This window comes from Vipera ursinii (genome assembly GCF_947247035.1).
Source record: "Vipera ursinii genome assembly, chromosome: 10".
Taxonomy (NCBI): domain Eukaryota; kingdom Metazoa; phylum Chordata; class Lepidosauria; order Squamata; family Viperidae; genus Vipera; species Vipera ursinii.
The window spans coordinates 7,517,854-7,532,506 of record NC_139520.1 but is presented as its reverse complement, the minus strand read 5'-3'; the positions used below and the strand labels follow the sequence as shown (position 1 = coordinate 7,532,506).

At 43.1% G+C, this 14,653-nt stretch overlaps 1 protein-coding gene across 1 annotated transcript in view; it reads right to left on the bottom strand.

The window, feature by feature from the left end:
- Positions 1-13,950, bottom strand: part of ESRP2 (epithelial splicing regulatory protein 2) — a 57,259-nt gene extending 43,309 nt beyond the window's left edge. The window contains exons 1-3 of the mRNA XM_083370466.1: positions 13,711-13,950; positions 13,246-13,411; positions 12,117-12,245 (exon numbers count right to left, since the gene is read on the bottom strand). Coding sequence (XP_083226592.1) covers positions 12,117-12,245; positions 13,246-13,386 — 270 coding nt within the window. The 5' untranslated portion in view covers positions 13,387-13,411; positions 13,711-13,950. The remainder of the gene's footprint in view (positions 1-12,116; positions 12,246-13,245; positions 13,412-13,710) is intronic.
- Between the last annotated feature and the right edge of the window lie 703 nt (positions 13,951-14,653).

Genomic DNA, 14,653 nt, shown 5'->3' with positions numbered 1-14,653 from the left:
TTCTTTCGTTGGACAGACAGTATGTCTACGACTACTCTTTCACTTCAACACTATCCATTGCTACCTGATGGAACGTTCTGGTAAACTCAAAGAAAGCATGTTATTTTGTGTTGTTTGAAGACAATATCCTAATCTGGCACCTGAAGTATGTTTATCTCTTCCTTCTCCAGTCTGGTCCCTTCTAGAAGTGTTCTAATTCAGTTCCTATCATCTTCAGTTGCCATGGACTCCTGCTTTCTGTGTTGTTTTTGGTGGGAATTGAAAGATGTCTTTGGAGAGACCCTACTTAACCTGTGGCATGCCAGATGTTCCTGGATCTCAACTCTCAGCAGCTGTAGAAATAGCACAGGAGAGAGTTCAGAAACATCTGGAGTGCCCGTTTCCCCCTTCAGAGCTACGATCTGCTGCAGGTGCAAGGGTGAATATTAGATGAGTTGAAGTTGGAAAAACAAAAAGAGGGAACACGTGCTCAAAATGTTTTGCTATAATAAACACCACCCTCTCGCCATAGCTATGCACACCAAAATCACAAAATATGGCAACAGCACTTAGACATATATTGCTTCACAGTGCTTTTACAGCCCTCTCTAAGCAGTTTACAGAGTCAGAATTTCGCCCCCCCCCCAACAATCTGACTCCTCATTTTACCAACTTGGGAAGGATGGAAATTCTGAGTCAACCTTGACCCCTGTCAGGATCAAACTGCTGACAGTGAGCTGAATTACTGCATTCTAACCCCTGCGCCACCACACAAATACGAACCAGTTGCCGAGCATCTGAATATTGAACACCTGATCATGGGGATGCTGCAAAGGTCATAACCCTGAAAAACGGTCAGTAGTAGTATTCCCTGTGCTCATAAGAAGCACCTTTCGCTAATGCTATGGTCACACGGGCAATGAAGCCTCAGCTTGTAATGCATGACCGAGAGCACTTTCGCCCAGCCACTCTTGAGTGTTAAGCCGTCATCCTAGGGCAGGGGTAGGCAACCTTGGCTCTTTTATGACTCGTGGACTTCAACTCCCAGAATTCCTGAGTCAGCATGGCTGGTTCAGGAATTCTGGATATTGAAGTCCACGAGTCATAAAAGAGCCAAGGTTGCCTACCCCCTGTCCTAGTGAAGTAACATACAAGGGAAAACAGTTGACACTTGTTTTGTTTTGTGTTATTAAACTCCACATCCATCCCACGTGTACAGACACACCTCTGTATATACAGTTTAAAAACCAGAAATGGGCAATACTTGCATCAAGTCCCACTAAAAACGGTTTCAAAGTGCAAAGTTTCAACATCTCCAGATGCAAAAGGGTTCAGTGGGGGAGAGCCAGGAGGCTTTTAGAGGGAGACTGGACAGCCACTGGTCTGAAATGGTATATAGGTCTTCTTCCTTGAACAGGGGATTGGACTAGAAGACTTCCAAGTCCCTCCCAGCTCTGTTATTCTCTTATTCGGTTACTTAAAAGTACAGTCTGATGACAGACAAATCAAAAGCTCACTTGCTGTGGTCGCCTTTCAAACCTACATCTTCTAATTATAATCAACTCCTATCCTTCACGGACAGCATGGCCTGTGATTGTACCGACTCTCTATGATTGTACCGACTATGATTGTACCAACTCTCTATGATTGCACTGACTCTCTATGATTGTACCGACTCTCTATGATTGTACCATGATTGTACCAACTCTCTATGATTGTACCAACTCTCTATGATTGTACCAACTATGATTGTACCAACTCTCTATGATTGCACTGACTCTCTATGATTGTACCGACTCTCTATGATTGCACTGACTCTCTATGATTGTACCGACTCTCTATGATTGCACTGACTCTCTATGATTGTACCGACTCTCTATGATTGTACTGACTCTCTATGATTGTACCATGATTGTACCAACTCTCTATGATTGTACCAACTATGATTGTACCAACTCTCTATGATTGCACTGACTCTCTATGATTGTACCATGATTGTACCAACTCTCTATGATTGCACTGACTCTCTATGATTGTACCGACTCTCTATGATTGCACTGACTCTCTATGATTGTACCGACTCTCTATGATTGTACTGACTCTCTATGATTGTACCATGATTGTACCAACTCTCTATGATTGTACCAACTATGATTGTAACAACTCTCTATGATTGCACTGACTCTATGATTGTACCGACTCTCTATGATTGTACTGACTAGACGTTCTGGCAGATGTAACCCTACACGTCTAGATGGCACCAGGCTTAGGAAGGAGCAAAAAGGCACTTGAGAAACAGGAATGCCGTCCAACCAACCTCTTCAATATGTTTTTACACCCCGTGTAGCAACCTGAGCTCCTTTGAGGAGGCGGTAAAGAGACGTGTTGACTGGGAAAAGATAAGGCAGGCGTAGACCACGCCAAGCAGAAAATAAGTCTATACAGCCCAGGTCCTTCAGGGATTCCACATCACAAATGGTCCCAGTAGACCAGCCTCAATCCTCAGCTCCACGATTGGGGATTTACCTTGCTTATTTATTTACTTACCGTAATTTATTTTATTTACTTTATCAATTTACCTTTATTTATTTATTTAAAACCAATAAAAAACAGGAATGAAACAAAGATAATTATGATAGAATAACAGGTGAACAGACCCCCCAGAAAACCCACCCCACATGGAAAGTACTTTAAAAAGTGAAAAAAATACGACAAAGAAAAACAACCCAGTACAGGCAGTCCTTGACTTACAACAGTTCGTTTAGTGAACATTCAAAGTTACAACGGCACTGAAAAAGGAGACTTAGGATTGTTTTTTCAGAGTTGCGGCCTTTGCAGCATCCCCAGGGTCATGTGATGGCTTGGCAACTGGTTCGTATTTACGACCGTTGCTGTCTCCCAAAGTCATGTGATTCCCCTTTTGCGACCCTCTGACAAGCCAAGTCAATGGGGAAGCCAGATTCACTTTTCAACCGGGTTGGCTAACTTATCAATTGCAGTGATTCACTTAACAACTGTGGCAAGAAAGGTCGTAAAATGGGGCAAAACCCATTGAACAAATGTCTCACTTAACAACAGAAATTTTGGGCTCAATTGTGGTTGTAAGTCAAGGACCACCTGTACGATACATCTTTATAAGAGTAAACAGTTACAATGCAAATTAAACACTGTTCAAGAGCTTCTTTATTTTTAATACACTTAAATAAGTAACGTTCTCTTTTAAGCTACTGTACTTGGTATAAATGACTCCTGAGATTAATGTTTCATTACGTTTGTCCAGAGAACATGGACATGAAGGCTATTGCTAAGCACATTGATTTGTGCTTTAAATTGTAAGCCGCCCTGAGTCTTCGGAGAAGGGCGGGATATAAATGGGATTAAAAAAAAAATCCTAGGGCTGGAAGGGACCCTGGAGGTCTTCTAGTCCAACCCCCTGCTCAAAGCAGGAGAACTTACACCATTCCAGTCAAATACGTCCCATTGGTCTGCACCTACAACTCTGCCTCTTTTCTCCACTAACAGAACTTTGCAGCTGAGATGCTCACCCCCACCTACTGAGCAGTTTTTCTGCACCTAAAATCTTATTAGCTGAGCTTGAAAAGCTAAGCATGGCTGGACAACATCTGGATAGAATTACAAAGAAATACGAGGATTCTAACAAACGTTTTATTAATTTGCTTCTTTGTTCCTTTCCTGCCTTTATTTTTTTTAATAACTCAAGATGGCAAACATATCTAATACCCTTTCCTCCTATTTTATATTTATTTATTGGTATTTATTATCTTTACAAATAACTCAAGTTGGCGAACATATCCAACACACTTCCCTCCTCCTATTTTGCCCACAACAACAGCCCTGTGAGGTAAGGTGGGCTAAGAGTGGGACTAGCCCAAAAGCACCCAGCCAGCTTTCATGGCTAAGGCAGGACTAGAACTCACCATCTTCTGGTTTCCAGGTCAGCACTTTAAACTTTAAAAAACAGAAGCAAAATGAAGCAAAGCACAACTCTTGGCAAGAGACACACGACGTTTTACTGTTGCCAAAGAATCGCCTGGCTCTGTCCAGGTAGACAGCAGGAATCAAGCTGGATATGAAAGATTTTTTTTTTTTTTTTGCTTTAAATCAGAGAAATCCTCTTCCCAAAGAAACATCTCGATGCTTTCACCCCTTCCATTCAGGATACACCATAAAACAGGGCAACCCACACCTTATTTTGAGAGATGGTGCACTTGGCTTGACAGCATAAAGCAGCCGTCTCTTATATATTGAAACGTCTCCCAACGTGGACCTGACCTTACATCAACTCCTATTTTGAAACAGGTTTCCGTGTTTTCAATTATCCACCAACAGACAAGAAAATCCTCAGTGGGGATTAAAAGAACCAGGGAGAGTTAGCTGACAACATTTAAATAAAGTATACACGGTCAATAAAAAAAGCACAAGCGTCTTCACAGCCAGCTTGGAAGTTGAAGATCTCTAAATAAACATAGGCCCGTAGATAACACTAGAAAACATTTCCAACAATGCAAAATAGAGACTAGCCATTTTCTATCACTCTGCTGAGACAGATGATGCCTAGACAGACGATTGTCTAGACCAGGGGTAGGCAACCTCGGCTCTTTTATGACTCGTGGACTTCAACTCCCAGAATTCCTGAGCCGGCGTGGCTCTGCATGGAAATCTCTCCTTTTCCCCTCAGCATGGCTGGCTCAGGAATTCTGGGAGTTGAAGTCCACGAGTCATAAAAGAGCCGAGGTTGCCTACCCCTGGTCTAGACTCAGTGTGGATAGAAACAAGGAAAGGGAACCAGCCTAGAACTACCTTGCATAAATCAAACTGCTCTTGCTGCTAAGCAAAGCCTCCTTAATACATTGTCGACTTACTACGAACAACGGAATCCAACGTTTTCAAAGCTCAGTGAGTTGTGCCCCGTTTTACGACTTTTGCGACAGTTGTTAAGCAAATCACTGCAATTGTGAAGTGAATCCGGCTTCCTCCGTTGACTCTCCTTGTCGGAAGCCAGCTAGGAAGGTTGCAAAGAGTGAGCACGCGGACCCTGGGACTTTGCAACTGCCGTAAATACATGCCAGTCATAAATACAGTGCCAAGCGCCTAAATTGTGACCACGTGACCCTGGGGATGGTGCAACGGTTGTAAGTGTGAAAACTGGTCCTAAATCACTTGTTTGCAGTGCTTGTTGTAACTTCAACCAGTCACTGTATGGTTGTAAATGGTTTTGACCTTCCTCAGCATGGCTCCTTTTCAGGCTAACACTGAATAATAATAACTCCATACAGGTTGTCCTCAACTTACAACAATGCATGAATCAACTTTTGGAAGCTACATCGCCACTGAAATAAATGACTGACAGCCCTTCTCTTGCACTGATGACCATCCTGAAACAGTCATGTGATTAAAACCCATAAAATTGGCAACTGGCATATATTCACCATGGTTCAGTGGTGGGATTCAGCCAGTTCGCACCACTTTGGCAGAACCGGCAGCTAATTTTTTGTTGCCCAGGCCCAGAACCGACTTCCGGAAGCAGCATCCACGCAGAGAACCGGTGGTTCATCTATTTGAATCCCACCACGGCCACGGTTGTAGCACCCATGCGACCACACTTGCAACTTTCCCAGGGATTTGCTCAACAACTATAGTGGTTCAAAAAAAAAAAGGCATAAAATTGGGAAAAGATCATTAAGAACTGCTGTGCTTAGCAATGGAAAGCGTGGATGTAAGTTGAGGTGCCCTTGTATTTCTTTCTGATAAAAACAAAGAAATGCGTTTGCAAGTCTTCGGACTGTGCATTCCCATGGATACTTTTGCCGATCTCAAGGTTCACAGTATTTCTGAAGGAGCCTGTGTGTTTACAATGCAAAGTATACAGTGTCACTCCCATTGTTCAGGTTAACTAATTCCACAAAAATCCGGCTTCGTTCACCAGGACAAAGAGCAATCTGCTAACACCCTGCAGAGGGTGGGGCTCATTTGACTGCTTTTCCTCAGTCTGCCCAAGGTCTGCTCACTTAAATCGCCGGGAGGCCCACTTTCCCTTTCTAAACCCCAGCTCGCAGGACCAGACGTGGTTATGATACATGTCATTTTTTTCCCCATCCAAAGTCATGCATTGTATTTGGTCTTTTGCGGGACCCTTGGCAAGAACAGTAACATTTTTTGAAAAGTCTGGAGTCCTTGGTGCTCTCTGAGCTTGGGGGTTTTTGGGTGTTTTTTTTTTGGCAAACCTTTCATTCATTCTCTAGCAGAGAGCAAACCATGGCCCCTTCTCGCCCTGATGATGCTAACTGGTTGACTCATGAAATGTCTTCAAGAAAACAACCAAGCTCGGAGGGCACCAAGGATCCCATCCTCCTCCTCCTCCTCCTCCTCCTTCCTGCAAACCCCACTCCCTTCTCGCCCTGATGATCTTACCTAGTTGGGTCATGAAATGTCTTCAAGAAAACAACCAAGCTCAGAGGGCACCAAGGATGTCACTGTTCAACCCTGAGGTACAAATATTGTCTTCTATTGGTCCAGGTCGTCCTTGACTTACAACAGTTAACTTACTGACCATTCAAAGTTAAAAAGGCTATGAAAAAAGTGACTTATGCTTATGTCCATTTTTCACAGTTACGAACGTTGCAGCCTCCCCGTGATCGTGTAATGAAAATTCAGATGCTTGGCCAATGACTCACTTATGACAGTTGTAGCATCCCAGGGTCATGTGATCCCCTTTTGCGACCTTCTGACAAGCAAATTCCATGGGGAAGCCAGATTCACTTAACAACCAGGTTACTAACTTGTCAACTGCAGTGATTCACTTAACGGTGGCAAGAAAGGTCGTCAAATGGGGCGAAACTCACTTAACAAATGTCTCACTGAGCAACATAAATTTTGGGCTCAGTTGTGGTTGTAACAGGAGGACTACCGGTATTCCTAAAAGCTCTCCTTACTTTAGCACACTGACTTTGCACAACCTCCTTTTCAGATTTGGCAAAGGAATCCTGAAACGGTCAAGAACGTCCATTGTATTTCTGTTACAAAATAGATGGTCTTGAATCACCTTGGTGTACATATCACATTGTACCCGAAGATGCCTGGAGTTTGGTTTTGGCTTAACCAGTTCATGTGAATTCAGCAATCTGGGTTTAAAAATCATGAACCTATAGATGGAACGATTTGTGAAGCTAGTTGGCTGATTCAACAAGCTACGTTTGAGAACTTAAATGTGTGAACTCAGTCACTGTGGCCTTACGAAACAAGGGGCCAGAGAAGGCAAGCTTTCCAAGACTGCATTAACCTTTGAAGTGGGGTAGGGGGGAAGAATGATTTATGGTTTGTGATTTTCATCATGCATTAATTAGCTTATTCACTGGGGCTTCTTCTGTGCAGTACAACTTGTTTTTTTTAAAAAAAATCGTAGCATAATTTAATTTGTGTACCCAGCCAACTGTGGCCTTTCCCATTATTCACAATTACAACAATCCGTAACTTGGTACACCAAGCAAAGGCGGGCAAATCCACTAAGGGTGGGTAAACCTAAGTTGCAATTGGTGATAACAGGATACTGTCTAATAAAAGTATTGAACGTAATTATGCTGTGTTGCTTAAGAAGTGTGACCGAGAGGCAGGGAGGCAGAAGAACGGCAAAGTGTATTTAAGCTGCTTCAGCTGTCTTTGGTTGAAAGAAGCAGGGCAAGATCTAACTTGCAGCCAGAATACTCGTTTTGGAATAATTTCCAAGCCACCAACACTCACTGTGCCGTCTTAACTGGTTTTTCGTGAAATTTATTCAACTGGAGAGTGAAAGAATAGAAATATAACAAATGGCTCCTCCTTCTCCACCCCCCCACCAAAAAAATACTTCAGTTTTTCCAGAGGCTTCTGTTCTCCTATAATTAAGGGTGATTCAGCTCAGGATGAAGAGAAGAAGAAGAAGAAAAAAAAACAGCAGCCTTGAAACAACACAGCACATTCAGGTCTATTTTCCACACAGATACTTGTCAAAGAAACAGCAACCTACTAACCTGGTTTACCTCCTCAGCAAACCCACTTGCAGTGATTCAAAGGAGAAGCTAACTAATAATAATAATAATAATCCCACATTCAACAAAGCTTTGCAGCTGCATTTATCTACTTTCAATTTTTTCCTCTGGTTTCCAGCTCCAAGCATGGAAAGACACATAGGAAGGAAAAGGGTTAGCAAATATTTACATTCACATGTGATTTGAACTAGGTTAGCCAAGCTAAGTTAGCTATTCCTCGTGTTTATAACAACACACAGAGAAGGAGCAACGGTATCCTGCAAGGACGTCAGAAAGAAAAGTACCAAGCGTAATTCATACATTGTTCTAAGCCAGAACAGACGAATCACGTGGTATACTACCAAGCATGCAATCCAACTTCCTAAAAACCTAAGTCAGCCTTCTTGAACCTAGATGATTAAGATTTACTGGATTGGATTTGTACAGCCGTCCATCTCATATGCACGTATAATAAAACAATCTATAAAAACCACTACAAGCAATAAATTTAAATTAAAAGGAGGATGAAAAACAAGATGGCGGAAAAGCATACAAAAGAACAGTCAGTTAACAATGAAGGAGAACACTCGTAGCTCAGGGTTGAAATGAGGGGTCTTTGATGCTCTCTGAGCTTGGTTGTTTTCTTGCAGATGTTTCATTACCCAGCTAGGTAACATCATCAGTGCTAATCCTGATAGCCCTGATGATGTTACCTAGTTTGGGTCATGAAACGTTTGCAAGAAAACAACCAAACTCAGAGAGCACCAAGGACCCGTCATATTCAATTAATTACCACATAAACATCTAGCCGGCTTTATTGTAACATGAGAGCCCTAGGCCAGATGAAAGAGGCCTGTTTTAAAGGCCAGATTGGCATCTCCACTATGCTACTGGGGAATTAGGAAAAATATCATCTGGCACTATCCAGTCCTCAGCTTAATTTGCTTTTATTCTATTTTAATACAGCAAGTTCCAGCCCCTGTAAAGAGTAAAGTTACTAGATTAGCATAAAACCTGGATTATCACAGAGATGGTTTCGGTGGATTGTTTGGAAAAATGGGCGAGAAGAAGACAATTTCATGTAGAATCTATACAGAATGTGGAATAACAGAGTTGGAAGGGGCCTTGGAGGTCTTCTAGTCCTACCCCCTGCTCAAACAGGAAACCTGTATCATTTCAGATATCTCTGTCCAGTCTCTTCTTGAAAACCTCCAGTGATGGAGCATTCACAACTTCTAAAGGCAAGCTTTGAATTCAAGACAGCAATCCACATGTCAGATTTCCAGGAAAATGGAAGAAAAGAGGATCCTGATCACAAAGAAATATACCCATTTGCCAACTTCTTAACGATCATCTTGCATTTTTCCTATCATTCAGTTTACCAAAAGAGAATTTGCTTTTAATTTTTTTTTTCAAAGTAGAAAACTATGTCAGAGAAACTATCCAAGAAAAGAAGGCAGGAGATTTGCATCTATTTTATTCCAAAGTAGCCAGAAGGTCTTGAATGGTTGGGGTCTTTTTTTGGGGGGGGTACAATCTTCTCTTCAATGATGAGAAGCACCCAGGAAGGGACATCTTCCAGGAGCTTTTGGGTAAGAAAACAGCCATCTCTGCAAAGAGAGCCTTGCCTTTGAGAAGTTACTGCACAATTATTGGGCAAGTTCCCTTGAGGAATTCAGACAAACGGTGAAGAGCTGGGTCAAGAATTGGACTGAGAATTTTTAAATCTATGATTAGTTGCAAGGGTGGTGGGTTTTTTGGAGGGGTTAGGTTACTCCTCACAGAGACTTCAGAAAGCCCAATTTAAGCAGTGGAATTTGCCTTCAGTGTCAGGAATCAGCTATAGGTCAACAAGGAGCCAGACAGATACAGATAGTCCTCTAGTTTAAACCATTCATTTAGTGACTGTTTGAAGTTACAGTGGCACTGAAAAAAGTGACTTATGACCGTTTTTCATACTTATAACCATTGCAGCATCCCCAGGGTCACGTGATCAAAAGTCAGATGCTTGGCGACTGGCTTATGACGGTTGCCGTGTCCTGGGATTACGTGATCCTCTTTTGTGACTTTCTAACAAGGAAAGTCAATGGGGAAGCCAGATTCACTCAACAGCCATGTTACTGACTTAACTGCAATGATTCACTTAACATCTGTGGCAAGAAAGGTCAGAAAATGGGGCAAAACCCACTCAACCACTGTCCCACTTATTGACGGAAACTTTGGGCGCAATTGTTGTCGTTTAGGACTCCCTGTATACTTTTCAGTCTGGAGCAAAGAACTAGAGGAAAACCACCTTGTATTTCAGATCCAATGGGGTGCCGTTTCCTTCTTTCTCCATTGCTGTTCAGAAATCGGAGTCTTGTCACCCACCCACCCAAAAAAGCATGATCCAAACACATCACAGGTACCAAAACGTCCCCAAAGATGGGGTGATTGTCCTCAGGACAGATGCTGTCCCCAAAGGCTTTAGATCTGATTTCTCATGTTTAATGTTTTTGGAGGATGGAAACTATTTTGTAAAGGAATGCAGAGATGACCTTGAGGATGGGTTAAGGCAGGGATCTTCAAACTCAGCCCTTTTATGACTTGTGGACCTCAAATCCCACGTGTGCCTGGCTGAGGAATTCTGGCAGTTGAAGTCCACAGGTCATAAAAGGGCCAAGTTTGAAGACCCCTGGGCTTAAGGGATGGGAAACAGCTACTAACTCCTGAGAAAGCAGGAAGTGTGAACAAGAATTTTGGAATAGCCTTTTCCTTGATTCAATTTGGGGACAGAGAGAACCTTTGTCAGCTCCTGAAATTCTGCTATTCAATGCCACATCAATAGAGTAAAATTTTGGAAATCCACCTGGTCTCTTTTTCCTAATCTGGCCTACCTTGAAAGGCTGGCATCATTAAAAGAAAAGAGATTGAATCAAACTGACACTATTAAAATGTGTTGAACTTAATGAAGCATTTCCCGTATGCTTTGGGATATCTTGCTGTGGTCTGGCTCCTATACAACTTTGCTGCAGAACAGCAGTCTCCAATCTTTCTGGCACCAGGGACTGGTTTGAGAAGAAAAATAGTCTTCCCAAGACTGGGGGCAGGGGGAAGGAGAGGATGGTTTTGTGTGCAACCTAGTTGAAGCGTTACTTGCTTGCCTGCCACTTGCATAGCCCGCTTCCTAACAGGCCACACAACAGTACTGGTCCGTGACCCAGGGGTTGAAGGACCCCTGCTGCACAAAAGGATGCTAAATTTCTGTTACACATTTCAGAAGTTTATTGCAATCCTTGAAAGCTTTTAAACCAAACTGCCACACAACTCATCTAAAAAATTTCCAAGTGAATTCGCACATGCAGGTTGGTCACTGTGTTCAACGTTACGCAACTCATATATTCATCTATATCTAAATGGGTCAACGTGAACTTGCTAACCGAAAGTTCCAGTCATAGTCATTCTTAGCAATGACTCTTAGGACATTTATGTTTTTAAAATAGCTCATACACTGGTTTACATTCACACAATACCAAGCCAGGATTTTCAATAATAACAACAAAAAAATTCTCTGGACACGTCATAGAGGTGTGGTTGACAGGTAACACAAAGAGTTGGTACATATCAGGTAGACACCAAAGAGACACTCCCTCGGATGATGAAAGACTGGGCACATGATGGTAAACTAGTAATTTATAGTGAAGGTGAGATGTTTTAACTACGGACTGTCCTCACACTGGCACTTTCTAGCTGTACCAACTTCAAGCATTCGTCACCGGTCAACTAAACACTATCGACAGTGATCATTCCACACAACTAAGCTAGGCTTGATTTAACCCCGTTTACTGAATAAATGTCAAGTTGGCTACATTCACAAACCCTGGCTTAACTGCAGTTCAGATTGGCTGCAAACCCCAAGGTGGGGTTCAAAAGAACTCAGCCACTGCAGGCCCCATCCAATGTGGCCGCACACGTGGCAGATGGTGCGAGCCAGCCTTGGTGCAAAACAAACATGCTTTACTTGGCAGGGGTGAACAACTGCAGTTGCTTGACAATTTTCAAAGCGAAAGTCTCCTCTTTGCTTGATTGCATCATTTGGAACCCTGCTCCCTGCATTCACAAGTTAACCCTCACCTGTTGGAGAACCCGATCCAGAGGCTCTGCTTTGGCCAGGCTTTCGGGGGTTAACCCTGTCAGCTCTCGGCAAGGCTCGCTGAGTTCCAGATTGTCTGCCTTCACCAGGCATTTGTGCAGCGTCCCTACCTGAAAATGTTTAACAAAGAGAGCAGAGGGAAAGGGGGAGGGGGAAAAAAAAGTAAAACTCCAGGAACTGGATGGAGCGACTGTAAAAAATAATGTGTATTAAAGGGAGACTAGAATCACAGCTGGCTCCATTGAAATTGGAAGGGATGGCTAATTTCGCAAACATCCCATCTCAGGTACCCCCTGGCCTTGCCTTCAAACAGATTCACAGCCTTCCCATAAAAATATAGATATTTTTAAGAGACCCGGCTGCAAGTCTCGCATCATTCTAGTGGGGAAAAAAGAATCAGATGATCCCATCAGAATGGACTCGATTTAGGGATCCCCGGGGCAGCCCTTGACCCTCCCTCTGTTTTCTTTTCAAATTATTCATCTGAAATTCACTTTGGGGTGGGGGAGGGGGCGAGGAAGAAAGTAAACATAGGGATTGGACCTAGTTCTTTTGGGTTGCATAAAAACAGATTTTCCTCCCAGTCCAGTTTAATTCCCGTATCAAGCGGCAGGTTTCCCAAGCAAACATGCAGTCCTGATTTCAAACCCAGAAACAAAAAGGTACATATCCAATATCCCAAACATGATTAAAAGGTCAGTTTTTACAAGAAGTCTTTAGAGTCTCTAAAACATGAAAATGTTTCTACTGACCGAGAAGGAGGGGATTTAATTCTTTAATAATCTGGATTTTTGTAATCTGGATTTGGCTCTCCTCGTCAATTTCAAGGGAAAATTTGAACTGAGCTTTAATTAATTGCACCCTGGTCCAAACTTAAATAGTTTTTCCCTGCTTTCTCCCATCCCACCAGCCCCCGCCACCCCCAAGCCAAGTTTGGGGGAGAAGAGCAAAGCTTATTCCAGCCCTGTTTGCTCAGACAGAAATCCCAGTAGGATGGGCTGAAATGAGAGAGAAGAGAGATGTCGGTTAAACGCCTTCACCTCTTTTTCCTTTTTCTTCCTCTCTTTGGCAAATTGCCCAACAGTGTATGAAGAGTTTGGGAAGTCATACCTTCTTGCTGGGAAGATCCACAACTTGCCACACCAACAGAATTAGTTCCCTCTCATCGGACCCCAGCTTAGCCCCATTTCCACCAGCGGTTGCCCCAAACAAGACCACCAAACAGTCACTGTGCGGAGAAGAAGCCATCATGACCACAGAGGGGGGGGGGGAACAGCTACAATCAAAAGCAGAGGTAAAGGGGAGGGGGGGAAGGAGGAAGAGAGAAGGAAGAGAGAGAGAAAAAAATAAAAAATAAAAAAGGAGAGAGAAAGAGAGAGAAAAGTGTAAAACAAGCCAAACACAAAAACTTACAAATAAAGGGCACCCCTTTCCCCAAGTGATCAAAAGGAATATGTAAAAAGGACACTCTGAGAAAAGCCAGAACTATGGGGAAGGGGAACAGGGTGAAGGTAGCTAAGATTCAAATAACATCTAATAAAGGGGGGGAAAAGTGTTATCTATTTGCCTTTGTACCTGGATTTTAGGCGAACTCTTTCTCCCCAGGTCTAACTGGGGGATAAAATTTAACAAGCAGTCCGTTTGTCTCCCTCTGACATCATGGCAGGAACCCAGCCTAGGTTTAAACTAAAAAAAAATCTTTTTTTTTCCTAGCTCTCTTTTTCCTAAGTTACCTGCCCCTCGGTGGAAGCACATGACCTGAGTCAATTTCCCAACAGGCGAGGCCATTGGGCCTGCAGGAAAGGTAGAGGTGGGAGCTGGAATAAAATCCACGCCCAGCTGCATCTACCTGATTGGGTTTGTCTTCTGTTTGGTTGGAGAGGGAGGGAGACAGAGAGATCAGGAAGAAAACTCCCTTTCTCAATTTTAACTTTAATTTCAGGAAGCGCCTTAACCTGTTCTGATTTTTTTTTCTCCCTCCCTGTCTGTCTCTCTCTCTCTCTATTTCAGGAGTCCTTTAGCAGCAGGTGGAATGCAGACTCCTGTCCAAAATGCACAAGCTCCAGGGATGGGATTCAGCTGGTTCGCACCACTTCGGCAGAACCGGTAGCTAATTTTTTTCTTGCCCAGGACCAGAATGGACGTCCAGAAGCAGCATCCACACAGAGAATCGGGGGTTCACATATTTGCATCCCGCCACTGACAAGCTTTTTGGTTCCAGGTATTTTGTGTTTGGCTCCCCGCTGCTCACCTGCCTATTTCGGTAACCTAAAAACGTAGGAGCAGTCCTCTTTGGATCTCAAGGAATATGGCCAAAAATTGTTGAAGTGAAGAGTCCATTTCATAAAGCTGTAGAAGTTATAATCGGATCCTTCACAGTGCCAAACCCGCACAAAATGAAGTGTCCCTGCTGATGTGAGTCGAAAGCCACAATCTCAAATTATAAGGCTGGTTTTCTGGGTTTACCGAGAAGCAAAACATTTTGGGGTTAAAGAAAAAAAATGGCTTCTAAAGCAGG